Consider the following 17,321-nt stretch of genomic DNA (forward strand, 5'->3'; position numbering starts at 1 on the left):
TGGTAGAATACAGGAGGGGTTGACCATTGCCTCCTCCCTCGCAGTATGAGATGATGCCTTTTAGCATCTTCCTATACTGCTGTTGCCCAATATAGGTGTGGGCTTTGAACCGGCATCCTCTAGCTTGCTAGTCAAGTCATTTCCCCACTGCGCCATTAGGTGGCTGCCTCCTTTTAAAGGCCCTCTCAAATGTTTTGGCTTCAGGGAGCCAAATTGTTTTGGCACCTCTTCAGAGAAGCACCAAAACGATTCGGGCACATCCCTAATATAGACCGGCTTCACATGGTCGCTAGCAAAGCTGTAGTAAGTATGGAAGAGGGAATACTTGGGTTTCCCAATCAATGTTCCCTCTAACGGGGATTCCCAGATGTTGTTGACTACAACTCCCAGAATCTCCAGCTGCAGTGGTTTTGCTTGGGGATTCTGGGAGTTGTAGTCAATATCTGGGAACCCCTGTTAGAGGGAACGCTGTTTCCAATACCTTGGTTTCTCCATACCCTGCGAAGCCGACAATGTCTGGAGAAGAACATTGGTTTCCCTCTGTCCAACATGCTCCACCCAGCTTCAATTCATGGTTACAGACATCAGGAGAATATGAAGCCGAGGAGGGAACCTTGACATTCTTTACCAGACACAGGTGACTTTGCGCTTCTCAGGTTCAATCCCTGGCATCTCCAGATAGGATTGGGACCAGGCCTGCTCAACTTTGGCCCTCCTGCAGGTTGGCCTGCAACCCCCATAATTCCTGGCTATTGGCCACTGTGGCTGGGGATTATGGGAGTTGTAGTCCAGAAGCAGCTGGGGGGCCAAGTTGAGCAGGCCTGCGAAAGACCCTTGTCTGAAACTCTACATTGCAAGGTCATTCACACAATCAAGAACTACCCAGGTGTCGGAGTTGTGTGTGCTCCCAATTTCCCATTGTGTAGACACAAGGTGGGAGGGAAACCTGGGTAGCTTTCCCCTCCTACCTTGCTTCCACACAATCACTTCTGCCCAGGTTTTCCTCCTACCTTGCTTCCACACAACCGAATATTGGGAGTGCACACAGCTCCCAAAGCCGGGTAGAACATGGTTTTTGATTGTGTGAGTTTAGACAATACTGGATGAATGCCCTGACTCATGATAAGGCCATTTCATACATGTTTCTGTGCAACTTCCCGTAGTCTTTTTTGTTTCTTAGTAGAACAAGTTCTTTAAATGTCATAAGAAATTTTCACAGTGAACCCGTGATACACTCCAGCATGTCTTGTATGATTTCATTTTATAAAACAGAAACTTTAATATAACAGTCATTCTTATAAAGCCACACAAATCCAGAGTTTAGGGGCAGTCTCAAACCAAATACAGCATCAGTCTGTGGACTAATGTTTGTATTGCTAAGGCACTTCTGTTTCTTGGGTGAACATCCAAATGTGATCTTAACTGCCAAGCAGTGTGCATTTTGGATCTGTGAACGATTCCTGGATGCCACTTACTGCTGGAAAAAGGGAAAATATTGTGGAAATATCATGGAAATATCTCCTGTTAAGAAGCATTTTTCTACCCTATTGAAAAACAAGATTTGCTGGCATTTAAAACTTACTCTAGTAATCGTACCAAAGAACTGAAAAGCTAGTAGGATTACAGCAGGGACATGTGGACATTTTAAAATGGGAGGCCCGGGTCATGGTTTCAACCAAATGGATAGATGCCACTCCCTTTCTCCTGCTTCCGTAAAAGCTAGAAACCAGTATGTTCAAGATGGTTCAGGAGCAAAAGGCACATCTAACTAGTCACAAAGTGGATAACAAAAGAAGACTTAAGGTTCAAGGTGATCAAAACTATGAAGTCATTCACACAACCCAAAACTGCGTTCTATCCAGGTTTGGGAGCTGTGTGTGCTCCCGATGTTTGGGGGGAAACATTTGTGTGAAAACTTACTTTGTGTGAAAACAAAGTAAGAAGAAAACCTGGGTAGAAGTGATTGTGTGAAAGCAAGGTAGGAGGAAAAGCTACCCAGGTTTTCCTCCGACCGTGCTTCCACACAACCAAAAAATTGAAAGCACACACAGCTCCCAAACCTGGGTAGAACATGATTTTTAGTTGTGTGAATGACCTCTGGCTCAAAGCAGTCACAAAGAAACTGGTTTTTCTCCCACTACTCATAAGCAGCCTTTCCTATACTACATGTGACTTACCCAGTGAAATCAAATGAGCCAGATCATGAGTCTTAGAAGAGAACAATCCAATCTTCTGTCTAAAGCAGGGCTGCACAACTTCAGCTGTTTTTGTATTACAACTCCCATCATCCACACTGGCCAATAGGCATGATGGGAGTTCCAGTCAAACCGCTGCAGGGGAGCCAAAGCTGTGCAGGCCTGTTTTAAAGTGTTCTCTCAGATTATGATCTCATGAGGAGTCACACTAGGAAAAACAGATTCTCTAGCTCTTCAATAAAAGGAACAGGCCTTTTTAAGAAGGCCTCCAGTCCAAACCAGTAAGAGGAACACACACCATACCCAGGAAATCAGCTCAGGGCATCCCAGCACTGCAAATTTAAACCAGCAGGTTTAATTGTCATTGCTATCCCCCAAGGAACCCTGGTTTTATGAAGGCGGTGAAAATTCTTTATAGAGATTCCTAGACACTTCACAGATTGACAATTCCTATGCTGGAATTTGCTAGAATTAAACTAAATTTAAATTTGGCAATATAAATTGAGGAGCATGTTCTATTCCCTCCTCCCCCAGTTACTGTGATGGTCCAACATTTGTGGTCTCGAACCTCTTTCTGTTTGTTCCCGTTGATAAGCTTGGTTCTCAGCGGGCAAGAACACAACAGAGCTCTCTTAGCTTCAGTGGAGTTACATGATGTTAGAAGAACTGAGCATCTGCTGTTGATCTGCCACCCAAGAACCCTTTCAAATATCGGACTCAAAGGCCCTAATGAGAACATTATGAGCATCTGCAGCCACCTCATTAAGGAAACTCCAGAGCATGTAGTAGGTGGTTCCATAGGAGATCCCTCCAGCTGCCAAGGAGCCAAATATGGGTATGTTGCTAGCTAAATACTCCATGAACATCAATGCCCCACCACCAGCCTTGGTCAACATCTTCACCACTAAGTCCCTGGAGATCTCTTTGGCCAACGGTGACTTGATCGCCTCTTTGATCTCCTCCACAGGCTTGGCCACCTTCTCAGCCAACTTGTTGAGGGACTCCTCATCCAGGCCAAAGTTTTGGCGATACTCCGAGAGAGACTTAACCAGGATAGCCACATCACAGGCTACTGAAAGACCAGGAATGGGCACAGCAGCCACCCCGCATGAGATAGTCGCCAGCTTCCAGATCTGTTTCTGCAAGGCCTCCTTCTTCTTCTGCAAGATAACTAGTGAGATGTTGGGCAGGGCCAAGAGGAAGGCATGCCTCTTGTGCTTTGGCAGCTCCTTCTCCAAGGTCTCTTCCAGCAACATGAAGTCATACTTGTTCAGCTCCCAGCTGGACAGGAGGAAGACCTGGGGAGAAATGATTCCTTCGTCCAGGAGGCACTTTTTGCTATTTTCTCGAATCTGATTCAGTAGCAGCTCCTCATCGTAAGCTCGTGGCCGACGCTTTTTAGTCGCGTGCACGTCTGCATCCACCTTGGAGCGCACAAAGTAGAAGCGTTTGCCCAGCTGCTGAATCTCACGTGCCAACTGGGCATGGTTGGATTTGAAGCGCTCCGAAGCAATCAGAATAAAGAAGTCATAGCGAGAGAAGCCCACTTTTTCTAGGTAAGTGCTGGACTGGAACTCTGGGGTGCCTATTCCAGGCAGGTCCCACACGGTCACGTTGGGATGTTTGGGGTGTGGGTAAGGAGTGGGCACCATTGTGGTCTCCACCACCCCAGTGGCAGCAGCACCATCATCTTCATCCCCTAAGCCCCGAATGGCATTGACGAAGGAGGACTTGCCAGAACCCGACTCTCCCGTCACCGCAATGTCCAAGCGGGAGTTTTCCAAGGCCTGCAAGTTTTCCATAATCTTGGATGCCGCTTCCACCATTTTCCCCTCTTTGAGAGCATCCTTGATCTCTTCAATGTCTTCTTCAGTGATGATGTCATATTCCTCGATGAGGTCAGTTGCGTGAGGATGTGAAGCCGGTGCTGGCTGAAGTGCCATAGGATCGAGTCGAGGCCTGGGAGGAAAAAGAGAAAGACCCAAACATATTAGAAGACATTTAGTAGTCACGTTAGGCTTGATCAACAGCTGGGATATTTCCCTGCTGTGCCACTTAAGGTGTACGGTTGCCATATTCTGGCTTTCCAAATCCGGGTGCCTAATTGGCATTTTATGTAAATGGGCGTGAACATTTTTGAGCAAAAGAGTGACTGCACGTTTTGCTCCATTACTTCGCTTCTACAAGGGCTAGAACTTAGCTTTTGGAAGGAAGGAAGGATGTGGATATTTCCACATCAGCAGATGGTTTCCAGTTCGAATCCCTGCTGGTACTGTATCAGGCAGCAGCGATACAGGAAGATGCTGAAAGGCGTAATCTCATACTGTGCAGGAGGAGGCAATGGTCAACCCCTCCTGTATTCTACCAAAAGAAAACCACAGGGCTCTGTGGGCGTCAGGAGTCGACACCGACTCGAAGGCACACTTTACACTTTACGCTGTGAGTAGTCACCAAAGGCTTTGCCCAAACCACTTGGTTACTCCTCAACACTGTAGCCATAGCTAAGTGATCACAGCCTCCCAACCTGGTTTAAATATATCCACATCAGTCACCTTTTCGGGCAGTTCTCGCCAAGTTCTGTTGTGCCAGGTTGCTTGGCAGCCATCTTCTGCCGCTAGGCCTCAGACCAGACCAGTTGGGTCAGAAGAGAGTTAGTGGCTTTTTTCCCCTTGGCGAGGCCTTTATCTTCTTAGGGGAAGAGGCCTCTTTCCTTGCCTTTGCCCAGTGGGAGAGGCCGGGGTTTCTCCAGCTGAAGGCTTCACAGGATACTACTAGTGGTGGGTCAAAAGCAAGGCTCTTCTTATAGATTTCCAGCACCCTCGCAGAACTACATTTCCCAAGATCCCCTGCGGGAAAGCCATGGGGCTTGATACAACTCTGGCATCTTCGAGCAACTGCAGAGAAGCCTCTTTGCCTGCCATCAAAAGACACATATCCCACCCACCCCCACCTGCTCCAGGCTTTTCGTAACATTCGAATGCTCAAAATTTTTTAAATTGTTGTTTTTAACCGTTTGTTTTATTTTGTTGTGTTTATTTTTGTGAGCAGCCTAGAGAAGGGTTTCTTAACCTTGGGCCCCCAGATGATGTTGTTGGGACTACAACTCCCATCATCCTCAGCCACAAGGGCCATGTCTGGGGATGATGGGAGTTGTAGTCCAACATCATCATCTGGGGGCCCAAGGTTAAGACACCCTGGCCTAGAGCCTTTGGAGTCAGATGGTATATACACTGAAGGAATGGATGAAAATAATGAATAATAAACAAATAAAGATATCAGCAGAGAGTTGCAGGAAACGTGGCCAAGTGTTGCAGAAAAACTTCCCGCTGAATAACCCCCCTGCAAGAGGTTTTCAGAGGCTGTCAGGGATGCTATCTCAGTTTCCCTGAGATAGGGGGCAGGATTCCCAAGATCCCTTCCAACTTTAAATCCTATGATTCTATGGATCAGACCAAAGCTCTCATCCAACAACCTGCCTCCCATAGAGGTCAACACGTCCTCTTCCGCCTCCCTAGCAGATGGAATTCAGCGGCAGGCTGCCCCTGAACATGGAAGCTCTACCGAATCATCCCAACTAACAGCAGCCTGTTATTCTGGGATCAGAACCCCTGAGTGCCCAGGTGTGATCTCGCGCGAGGGGCCTTTTCTTGCGTCCTCTGGCAATTTAGACTGCTTTAGAAATCTACTGTGGCAATAATCAAACGTCTTTCCCATTCAGGGGGGCCGCGTACTGCAAAAGCGTTTGCCCGCCCGGGGAGTTTAAGGAGCCTACGAAACTGAGGCCATAAGAACATATTCTATGCATGGATGTGGGCTTGGAAGTCAAAGAGTAGACCCATTGCATTCCATGGGATTTACTCCCAAATGCAACAGCCTTCCCCTACAATCCATGCTTTCTTCCCAACCCCTGAATAAAAAAAACAAAACGGGACGCTGCAATTGCATCATCCCGACCTCCCACCTGCTGATCCGCCCACTAACCATCCGCCCATATCCCGAGCCATTCAAAAGCAAGCCTTTGGGGGGCTTGTGTTTGTAGGATTTATTTATTTTTTATTAAAGCACAGTGAGGTGCTCTTGTCTGCTTGCAAATAAATACCTCCACACACCTGGCCTGGCCTTACTGCTAGCTAGAGATACCCCCTACCCCTCCGAATTGCCTTGCTTTACCTTTTAGCAACTTTGTTGCAATTCCGGCCTGAAGCTCCACTTTCCCAGCTCCGGAATCTCGGCGAGGGGGCGGAGTTTCTGAGGGGTGAAGGACTTTTATTTTTTTATCTTTTGCATACCCAGCACTTCCTGATTACGTACGACAAAATGTAGAATCTGGTTTCGTTTCTTCTGTGAGTCACGCTAAAGTGCCCTTGCTGCCCCCTAGTGGAAGGAGTGAGTTCTAAGCAAAGCACAGAGCAGCACAGGCGTTTTTCTCTGTTTTTAAAAGGGGACTCTGACTTAACTGTAAATTGCTTTGGGATTTCCGTGGAGGAAAGCGGTGCAAATCTTCCTTCTAGCTCCGGTTTAAGCAACGTTCTGAAAGACCCACACTGAGCAAGAAAGGGTGTTTGGGAAGGAGAGAAAAGACCCGATTGCAGAAGTTTGGAGAGGAAAAAACAGTTTAGTATGAGCTTAGGTTAAGAAAAAAAAGTCTCTCTTTGCGGCTTACTTGGAGGAGGTGTGCTAGAAAACCAGAGAGCGGCGCAAAGCCAGTTTTCAGCCGAGTCACGTGGACGAAAGAAAAGTGAAACATAAGATGCTAGAAGCTCGAATTGAGTCTTCGATTCTTCCTGAATGAGAAGAGGATGGCAGAAAGGGCTCTACTCAATCTGTAAGTTCGGGGGTGTGTGTGTGTGTAAAGCAAAACTTGTTTCTCATAGAGAGAGAGAGATTTTTGATTTGATGTCTTACTGGGGTTCCAACATCCAAGAATTATAACTTTGATGATCATCAACCTCTAGGATTATCTGCTGATGGGTTAGAATCTAACCAGTTAGATGGATTGCCTGCTTAACCCAACAAGACCAGGGAGGAGAGCTGGTCTGGGTAAAGTAAGTAAAAAAATGTGCCATCGAGTCGGTGTCAACTCCTGGTGACCACAGAGCCCTGTGGTTTTGCTTTGGCAGAATACAGGAGGGGTTGACCATTGCCGCCTCCCGCACAGTATGAGATGGTGCCTTTCAGCGTCTTCCTATATCGCTGCTGCCCAATATAGGTCTGGGAAACATACCAGCAGGGATTTGAACCAGCAACTTCTGGCTTGCTAATCAAGTCATTTCCCTGCTGCACCATTAGGTGGCTTATGCACATTGGAATGCTGTGCTGGGATGCACATTGGAATGGTGCCTCTTTGCTCAGTTAGCAGGGGACAGGAACAAGTGGGAGGAGAGCTTGATCCCTGGGTTTTGCCGGCTTACTCCCCGTCCCGTCCCTCCCTCTCGCGGGCTTATACGCCGCCCGTCTTTTGCACCCCGTCCCCGATGCTGCCTCGCAATGCAAGATATTGTCTCAGAGTAGGGCTGATTTGCCGCCCCTCAAAATTTGCCGCCGTAGGCAAGTGCCTGCTTTGCCTGTCCGTTGAATCTGTTAATTTGGGAACCCGTAGAATAAAGACTCTGCCTTTTGAGCCACTAAGCAATTGGTGATAGGAGCCAGGGAATTAAATGGAATTTTTTTAAAAAAAAATCACTTGAGAGGTTTTGCCAGTGAAAAAGCTAGGATGTCTGGCTTGCTTTGTAGCTAAATTGGAATCCACTAATATAAAGAGTGGAAACTGATCCAGTTCTCAGGCATTCTGGAGATTATTAATTTTTTAGGCCTGAGGAGGGTTCCTCCATCTTTGGAGAAACTATATTTTCCAGTGAGACTTCTAGGGAGGGGGTGGGAGAGGAAGAACAAGAGAATTGAGGAATGGGGCAGGAGTGCTGGTCTTGTGGTAGGAAGCATGACTTGTCCCCATTGCTAAGCAGAGTCTGCCTTCGTTTGCCTTTGGATGGGTGACTACATGCGAGTGCTTTAGGATCCACATCCCTTAAGGGATATAGCCATAGCACAGTGGAAAAGCACTGATTATTTCTATATATCTAGGTTGTTCAACTTTGGCCCTCCTGCAGATGTTGCTCTACAACTCCCATAACCCCTGGCTATTGGCCACTGTGGCTGGGGATTATGGGAGCTGTGGTCCAAAAACAGCTGGGAGGCCAAAGTTGAGGAGACCTGATTTATGTCTATGTCAACCGCTTTGGGAACTTTGGTTGAGAAGCGGAATATAAAGATTTGTTGTGTTCATTGTGTGGGATACTATCCCAAGATGTGGCGAATCCCACCAGTTTACAGTTTACAAGCAGATGTGTGGCTTCGGAATTTAAGTTCCATGTTTAGAATAACATCCTTGGAATATCCACCTCCCCAAGCTGATGGTGTCTCATGCCTTTTAGGAATCCAGCCGGTCTTCTAAGAGGAGGCGCTCAGTGGGTCCTTGAAGCTCTTCTCTCGTGCATTATTCCGAAGGTCAAGAGATTCTTGATCTTCTTGCTGGTTACCGTCGTGATTGCAGTGGTGGTCTCTGTTGTCCTCTCCACTGCTGTGTGGCTAACCATGGACAAAGTGGAGGATCTTTCCATGAACTCAGAGTCTGGGATCATTCTGCCAAGCAAGCAGTGGTGGAAACCTCACAATGCCATGAAAATCCTGAAAGATGTCCTGTTGTATATAGCTATGATTCTGCCCTCTGATGAACCACTGACCGTCAGGAATCTCCTGCGGCATCGCGATCGGTTGGGTGGCATGAACTACATGCTGCGAGCCTGTTTTGACAAGGCCATTGACGTGTTCAACCAGGAGCCCACCGTGGTGCAGCAAAACGCCAAGATGATTATCCAGTGCGAAGGACAAGCCGTTGAGTTCCTCTCTGGCAACGGGGACTGTGAGATTTCGGTGTATCTCTTAAATGAGAAGATCCAGTACACCATCCAGGAGCTGACGGCGGAAATGTACCTCGCGAGGCTGTCGGTTCGTCAGGAGCCACTCAGTGTTGGGGATCTGCTGAGAGTGAGATGGGAATTACAGTCCTTGAAGGTGCTTTCGGAGGAACTGGGGGGTTGCCTGGAGTTGGCGGTGGAGAATTTTGCCGAGGAACCGTCCTGCGTCCAAAGCAGTGCCTATATGGTTGTGGACTGCGGTGGGCTGGTGCTGAAGTTTGCTTCTGGGCGGGGGGAGAACCACATCAATGTCTACGATGTACAGGACGGCCGCATGCACTACCGGATCAAGGCCGCAGGTCTGTGGGCCAGCACCGTCCGGTTCTTCCGTGGGAACAAAGAGCATATGGAGTCACGGCCAAGGAAAGTCCTGCAGCTGGAGTGAGATTGGCGCAAACCCACACCTTGTCTCTAAGGGGCCAGTTCTACCTTCCTAGATACAGGAAGCTGTCTCGTACAGAGTCAGCTCAGTGGTGTCCACACTGACTGGGAGCGGATTTCCCAAGGTTTCAGGCAGGAGTCTTTCCCAGCCCTAATAAGTGATGCCAGGGATTGAACTGGGGACATTCTGCATGCCAAGCAGATGCTCTACTGCTGAGCGGTGGCCCCATCCCCCCCAAGGTGGCATCCATGGGTCTCCCATCCAGGTACTGACCATCCCAAGACCTGCTTAACTTCAGCCAAGTAGTTGTATTGTATGCTCGTAGGCCATGGCTTGATCTCCCTTTCATAGCACACCATACTATGTGGGAGGAGAGCTGGTCTTGTGGTGGCAAGATGAATTGTCCCCCTTGCTAGGCAGGGTCTACCCTGGCTTGCAGTTGAATGGGAGACGGCATGTGTGAGCACTGTAAGATGATGGGGCCGCTCTGGGAAGAACATCGGCTTTGCACAGGAAGGTCCCAGGTTCAATCCTTGGCAGCATCTCCAAGAAAGGACCGAGAGAGTCCTTTCTGCCTGCTACCTTGGAGAAGCTGCTACCCTAGGAACATAGGAAGCTGCCATATACTGAGTCAGACCCTTGGTCCATCTAGCCCAGTGTTGTCTTCACAGACTGGCAGTGGCTTCTCCAAGGTTACAGGCAGGAATCTTTCTCAGCCTTATCTTGGATAAGCCAGGGAGGGAACTTGAAACCTTCTGCTCTTCCCAGAGTAGCTCCATCCCCTAAGGGGAATATCTTGCAGTGCTCACACTTCTAGTCTCCCATTCATAGGTAAACAGGGCAGATCCTGCTTAGCAAAAGAGACAAGTCATGCTTGCTACCACAAGACCAGCTCTCTTTCCAGTCTGGGTAGGCATTACTAAGCTAGATGGACCAATGCTTTGACGCAGTAGAAGGCAGCTTCCAATGTTCCTAAGATACAGGGGTGGGTTTTTTTAGTGGGACCATTTCAAGCACAACATGAAGGTGTGTGGATAGGAGAACGTTCTTCTGTGCTTGTTTTTAACTTGCTCATGGAGAAACTAACCCATGAAAGAGAAGGCTAAGCATCAGTTAGCATAGACAACATTATGCTAGCTGGAGGAATGGTCTCTGACTCAACAAGGTAGCTCCATGCATTCACAAATAAGACCTTTTTCTCCTTCGGTGCTTACTTTCCATGGGCAGGGAGGCTTTGCCCCCCAACACACACACACAACCCCAGGTGTTCCCAACCTTTTTAAAAAAAACAACGTGTACCCTTTCGATTGCAAACTTTCAGTTCAGGTACCTTTGATGTTTTGGTAACTGAAATTTGAAAAGTTTATGTGTGTTTTTATTCACTGAGATTGTTTTTAAATGTTTTATGAACTTTAACTTCTTATATTTTTACATCTTACTTTACTTTAACTTTTTAATTTTACAATTGTGCTGTAAAATCTTGCACACCACTTAGAGATGTCTATCATGGGCAGTATAAAAATAGGACAAATAAATAAATAAAATAATCAGGTTAACATTTTGGTTTTGCTGCATTGGAGGGTTTGGAATCTAGAGAGCTGTCAATCAAAATGTCCCGTAAGAGGGAATAAGAGGACATTTGGAACAACTGCTCAACAGTTAGATGGGGTTCGGGGTCAGGGCAGAGAGAGACTTGCAGGGCCAGGACTCAATGAAAAGACAGCGTTCTGAATAAGCCGGTTAATAAGAAAGGGCCTGAAATGGACTTTCCTGGTACACATAGTGAATGACCTATGAATCAGCATCGCTAAATGGAAATCTAAGTATCAGGATAAAGAAGTTGTGAAGCAAGCCAAATAAACTTGGTAAGTGGGGTGCTGTCCTTGTGCTTTGACAAACAAACCTCAGTGGAAACCATCTGTTGAATAAACTTTATTCTATTTCCTTGAATAGAGTTTGAGACCTCCTGTGTTTGAACGGACATATTCCGTTCACACAGATCAAAAAAGAATGATGGGACAGAAACTGGAGATGTTTAATATGTCTTCTCTTTTTGGAATAACAGGAGAATAGATGAGTAGGTGGGAAAAGAAAGCACATAAGCTGACTAAATGTGATTGCAGAATCCAGAGAGACTGTGGAATTGCAGAATTGCAAATGCAAAAATCTGATTGCAGAATCCACAGAGTCACGTATATCGCTTCTGGCTGGCTGCTAAATTGACTTCTTCTCTTCAGCCTCCAGAGCTTTGGTCAGAACCCTTTGGGTATCTTTGGCTACATCTGAGATGCATTTCCTCAGCATGAAGTAGGTGGTGAGGAGTGAAATTCCTCCCGACAGCACACAGCCAAAGATGGGGAAACCCCGCCAGTAGTAATATTCTTGTATCATTACCGCGGCTCCGACAACATCGGGCAGCCTCCACCAAACCGCTGGTTTTATCCCCAGAGACTTCATCACCGCTTTAAAGGCTGCTGTTGGCTTCCCAACCAGCTGAGCAAGAGCCGAGAGGGATGGATCATCCAGGCCAAAGTCTAGGTGGCACTGAGAGCGGAACCTTGTGAACAGAAACATGGCGGCCAAGAACGAGAGACCAGGGACAGGGATGGCAGCCATGACCCCAGAGCACATGGCTGTGAGCCAGATCTTTTTGGCGGCTTGCATTTTCTCTAAGGTGGGTAAACAGGCAGTTGGGAGCTTGTGTAGAAAAGCTTGTCGCTTCAGCCCGGAGAGATCCTTCTCCAACTTGTCCCGGAGGAGGGGGAAATCAAAGTGGCGGGTTTCCCAGTTGGAGACGAGGAAGACTTGTGGGTCCCTCATCCCTTCGCGTATCAAGCACTCTCTGCAGTCTTCCTTGATGCGTTGCAGGACCTTCTCCTCGCTGTAGCCAGAGGGCCGTTGCCTCCGGGACGCCTCCAGGTCCAGGTCTGCTTTGGTACGCACAAAGTAGAACCTCTTGCCCATTCCCTGGATCTCGTGGGCCAGATCAGAGTGTGTCGTCCGGAAACGCTGGGTGCCGACGATGATGAAGAAATCAAAGCGGCTTAAATCTACCTGCTTGGCACGGATGCCTTCGCCGAAAGGTGATGCTCCTTTCCCCGGGAGGTCCCAAAGGATGACCTGCGGAAGCAGCGGATAGGGGTAATCCTTGGCCTCTACTGTTGTCATCTGTATGCCAGTCTGAGCGGCACCCGGGTCACCTTCAGAGAGGCCAAGCATGGCGTTGATGAAGGAGGATTTCCCAGAGCCCGGCTCTCCCACAACGCCGACGTGGAGTGGAATGTCGCTAAAAGATTGCAGGGGCTTTGCAAGCACGCTGAACACAGCACCCGTCAGGTTTCCCTGATAAACAGCAGCTTTGAATTCATCCATAGTTACGGCTCTTGGTGCACTGCAGAGTTAGGGAGCAGGAAAGTGTTGATAACTTCAGCCTAAATACAAATTTCATTTTTAAAAAAAGGATTCCTGCAACTAATTTAATGCACCTGAGCATCCGCCACTAGATGGCAGCAGCATCACCTAGATCTCTCTCTCTCTCTCTCTCTCTCTCTCTCTCTCTCTCTCTCTCTCTCTCTATCTATCTATCTATTTAAAATATTTATACCAACCCCTCCAGTGCACTACTGCTTGGAGCAGCTCACAACAATAAGACTGACACAAGATGCAATAAAAGGAATAAAATTAACTAAATTAAACCCAAAAAAGTGTCAGATTAAAAACCACAGTCATTATTAGGTTCAAATTAAAACTGACAATTATAAAAAGCAAAAGAAGCTAAAAAAAATCCCTACCAGATATAATAAAATAAAATAATAATAATAATAAAATAATTAATAGAGCATTAGAAAGCCTCCTGGAAGAGGTGCGTTTTAAGATGTTTTTTAAAAACACTGAGGGAGGGAGCATGGCGAAGCTCCTCAGGGAGGGCGTTCCAAAGCCGAGGGGCCACAACTGAAAAGGCCCTGTCTCTAGTCCACGTCAACCAGATGTCTCTAGTCCTGTCTCTAGTCCACGTCAACCAGAACCAGGGCCTGAGATGATGATTGGAGGGCCCTGGCAGATTCATATGGGCGAATGCAGTCCAATAGGTACCCCGGCCCCAAGCCGTGTAGGGCTTTAAAGGTCAATAGAACTAGTAGAACTGTCCTGCAGGATGAGCAACCCCTGTGAGGCGTGCGCATGTGCTCGTGGTCACACGTTTTCTGATGTCCACTCAGTTAATTTTAGATCCCGCACAGGTTGAATCAGGTCCCACTCTGAATGCAGGTGCGCACACGCTGCCTTGATACTGCCGCCCAGAACAAAACTCATTCCTCACTCAGATGGGGAAAAAAATTAGGGAGAACCCTGGAGCCACCCCTCCCCACATTTCAAGGAAGCTGGGTAGAGGTGGGCAAGTTCTCTTTCAGGCTACCTTTAGAAGCTTTGGGGGAAATCAAAGCACTGCAATCCAAGCCTTGGTTGTGAAAACACTCCAGGGCATGGATGGATGGATTTGATTTGATTTCTATCCCGCCCGTCCAAAAAATTGCTCAGGGCAGTTTACACAGAGAAATAACAAATAAATAAGATGGATCCCTGTCCCCAAAGGGCTCACAATCTAAAAAGAAGTATAAGATAGACACCAGCAACAGTCAATGGAGGTACTGTGCTGGGGGTGGATCGGGCCAGTTACTTCCCCCCTGCTAAATAAAGAGAATCGCCACGGTAAAGGGTGCCTCTTTGCCCAGTTGTTCCTCCCAGAGGGAAGCGGCTCTCTAAACATGACAAGATGATTGACCTTCGGTGGTCAAGGCTGAATCAGGGAGCATGCTGCTTGTCTGCATCTGAAACCGGGGATAAAATAATTTCTTCCTGGTGTGTGTGTAGGTGGGGGGCAAAAGGAATCTTTATGATTTGTTGTCAGCTAATGTGGACTATAACAATATTTTGGGGGAATCAAGGAGGGTGGAGAAGGAACAGGAGTAGGAGGAGGGCAGCGTAGCACCCGTGCCAGTGTGTGTGTAAGGGAGAAGAAGTTGGCACAGAATGGCCAAAGTGCATGGGGGGGGGGTGGCAAACTGCATCTACAATTAGATTTCTGAAAGATAAATATGTATCTTCCATTAACAGTCCCATCCAGTGTTCTCTCTGACAGCAATTTCCAGATGTTGACTACAGCTCCCATGACTCCCAAGCAAAAGCCACTGCAGCTGGGGATCCTGGGATTTGTAGTCAACAATATCTGGGAATCCCCATTAGGGGGAACACTGCTCCCACCCGGAACATATTTTCTGTAAAGTCAATCCCATTGGTTTTGATGGCGTTAACTTCCAAGTAAGCATGCTTAGGACTGCCGACTTTGCTTCATTTCCCATTGATGATTCAGGATCGGGGCCAGAAGTGGGGAGCAGGTGGTGGGGGGTGAGCTCTGCACCAGGCTTGCCCTCCTCCCACCATCATTCTGTTCCTCAAAGTTTTCAATTTCAAGATCCCTGCTTTGAAGTCGCTCTGCTTTCTACACACACAAACACACACGGAAGGCACCTTGATCTCTCATAGGGACTTCACGTAAACCTAGGAAGCTGCCATATACTGAGTCAGACCATTGGGCTATCTAGCTCAGTATTGTCTTTACAGACTGGCAGCGGCTTCTCCAAGGTTGCAGGCAGGAGTCTCTCTCAGCCCTATCTTGGAGATGCTGCCAGGGAGGGAACTTGGAACCTTCTGCTCTTCCCAGAGCAGCTCCATCCCCTGAGGGGAAGATCTTCCAGTGCTCACACTTCGAGTCTCCCTTTCATATGCAACCAGGGCAGACCCTGCTTAGCTAAGGGGACAGGTCATGCTTGCTACCACAAGACCAGCTCTCCACCCCCCTCGCTACATGTATGCAGAGGTGCACCTAGATAATTTTGGAGCCTGGACCTAGTGGCCTTTGGAGGGCCTCCCCCCACAAATTAAGGATAATTATGCTCCACTGGGTGACCACACCACCTGGGACAGACTAAAGAGGATTTGGGGGCCCCAAACCTTCATCCAACCTTCCTGTGGTGAAGCAAAGTAAAATTGCCATCTGGCTGAGAAGCCCTGTGCAGTCTGCTTCCAAATGCAGGCAGATCCGTTACCCAGTTAAGCTCCGTAAGAAACAGAGAGAGTCCCAAGAGAAGAGCAAAGTCCCTTTACCTTCTGCCCGATCAAATGTGTGCAGTGCAGTGCAGATCTCCCCTCCTTTCCCCTGGCGCTTCCTTTCCGGCCTCTTTCCCTTCTCCTTCCTTGGATCCTCTTCTCCCAAACCCTTCCCGGGGCTGCTGCTTTTCTCACCCCTCTTTCTGTCCTGGTGGAGAAAGTTTCCCCGAAAGTGAAAGTACAGACAAGGCTCTTTGAGAGATGGTGAGGAGCAAAAACTCACCACTAGGGGGAGCTACCAGTAGTATGTTTCCCTGAGGAAAGGAGAGAGGCTGGAATTATGCTCTCACTGGGATTGAGTTACCTACCTACTTGTCTAAGACAGAAACAAGGGGAAAGAATACATTCCCCCCACTCTAGTACGACCTGTGGATAAGCACTATGAATTGGGACTTCCCTGGCTGCTTTGAATCTCTTCTACCATAAACTTGCCAGGGGTTTGCATGGTAGAAGAGGAGACAGGGAGGAGACCTGATTTTGTTGCAGTCAGCATGAATTGTCCTCTAGGACAAGGTTTCTTCACCTTGGGCCCCCAGATGTTGTTGGACTACAACTCCCAGAATCCCCAGCCACAAAGGCCATCTGGGGATTCTGGGAGTTGTAGTCCAACATCTGGGGGGCCAAGGTTAAGAAACCCTGCCTTAGGGAACCCATGACTGACCCAGATAGAGTTCTTGGGGTCGTGGTGGACAGCTCATTGAAAGTGTTGACTCAATGTGTGGTGGCTGTGAAAAAGGCCAATTCCAGGCTCGGGATCATTAGGAAGGGGATTGAAAATAAAAACGTTCACTTTATAATGCCCTTATACAAATCTGTGGTGCAGCCACATCTGGAGTGCTGTGTTTCAATGTCAGCACAGATTCTTCTTCCAGGGAGGAGCCACAAAATCTGCAAAGGATGTCTCCAGTCGCTGACTATCGTGTGCCTTGTGGGCCTACATTATGGGTCTGCCTGTATTGTTTCACAGTGGAAGAAGGTTTTTAGTGTTGCAGAGTGTGTTCTGTCCATGTGGAGTAAGAGAAAACACCAACAGAAAGGTGGGTTAGTTGGTTGGTTGGTTGAGAACTTTCTTTCTTGGGAAGCAAAGGCACTAAGAGGTCAGTCAGAATGTGCCGACTTGTAAACAAAGAACAGGAACAAAACAGGAAGGCATTTTTACGCACAGCAGGCTTTACTGAGAGTTTACAGGGAGGCTTGACTGTGAACTCGAAGTTGTCCCCCAAAACACGATACAAATAGTGGAAATTTTTTTTTTACCCTGGATATAAAAGGAAGGGAATCTGACTCTCACAGGAAATGCCTTAGGAGTCCAATGAGGGCTCATAGAATAGTCAGGCAGAACAGTTAGGGAGACCCTTACTCACTATCTCTACTCCCAAGGCCCCTAGTGGTCAATAGGATAGTTGGTGCAAAAGGTCAATGCACTGGAAGTCCATCTCTTAACAGCGAAGACACATTCCTGGAGGTGAGAGAGCTAAACGGAAAATGCCAGACCCTGTGGACCTCTGGGCTGATCTAGTTCTTAGGTTCTTCTCTGCTTTTGGCCTAGTAAAGTTGTGCTTCCTGTTTCCTTCCCCATCTGTTGGATCCTGAGGCTGCAAGCAT

General features: G+C 47.8%; 3 protein-coding genes across 5 annotated transcripts; 1 reads left to right on the forward strand and 2 right to left on the reverse strand.

Annotated features, from left to right (window-relative positions):
* Positions 1-1,244: 1,244 nt before the first annotated feature.
* LOC128332751 (interferon-inducible GTPase 5-like) lies at positions 1,245-6,508 on the reverse strand. Of its 2 annotated transcripts, none has more exons than XM_053267431.1 (2): positions 6,366-6,508; positions 1,245-4,154 (listed from the first exon to the last, which is right to left on the reverse strand). In XM_053267431.1, the coding sequence occupies exon 2, from the start codon at positions 4,136-4,138 to the stop codon at positions 2,900-2,902; it is 1,239 nt and encodes a 412-aa protein (XP_053123406.1). In that variant the 5' UTR covers positions 4,139-4,154; positions 6,366-6,508; the 3' UTR covers positions 1,245-2,899. The 2 variants fall into 2 exon arrangements, with proteins under 2 accessions (XP_053123406.1, XP_053123405.1); XM_053267430.1 differs by lacking the exon at positions 6,366-6,508 and adding an exon at positions 4,748-5,109.
* A 119-nt stretch (positions 6,509-6,627) lies between these two features.
* On the forward strand, positions 6,628-11,107 carry LOC128332759 (uncharacterized). Its single transcript, XM_053267445.1, has 2 exons — positions 6,628-7,020; positions 8,627-11,107. Exons 1-2 carry the CDS (start codon positions 6,995-6,997, stop codon positions 9,552-9,554), a joined length of 954 nt encoding a protein of 317 aa, XP_053123420.1. The 5' UTR covers positions 6,628-6,994; the 3' UTR covers positions 9,555-11,107.
* A 361-nt stretch (positions 11,108-11,468) lies between these two features.
* LOC128332754 (interferon-inducible GTPase 5-like) lies at positions 11,469-15,876 on the reverse strand. 2 transcript variants are annotated; one of them, XM_053267433.1, is made up of 2 exons: positions 15,714-15,876; positions 11,469-12,942 (listed from the first exon to the last, which is right to left on the reverse strand). In XM_053267433.1, exon 2 carries the CDS (start codon positions 12,921-12,923, stop codon positions 11,766-11,768), a length of 1,158 nt encoding a protein of 385 aa, XP_053123408.1. In that variant the 5' UTR covers positions 12,924-12,942; positions 15,714-15,876; the 3' UTR covers positions 11,469-11,765. The 2 variants fall into 2 exon arrangements, with proteins under 2 accessions (XP_053123408.1, XP_053123409.1); XM_053267434.1 differs by having other exon boundaries at positions 11,469-12,982.
* Positions 15,877-17,321: the final 1,445 nt, after the last annotated feature.

This window comes from Hemicordylus capensis, chromosome 7, assembly GCF_027244095.1.
Source record: "Hemicordylus capensis ecotype Gifberg chromosome 7, rHemCap1.1.pri, whole genome shotgun sequence".
Taxonomy (NCBI): Eukaryota; Metazoa; Chordata; class Lepidosauria; order Squamata; family Cordylidae; genus Hemicordylus; species Hemicordylus capensis.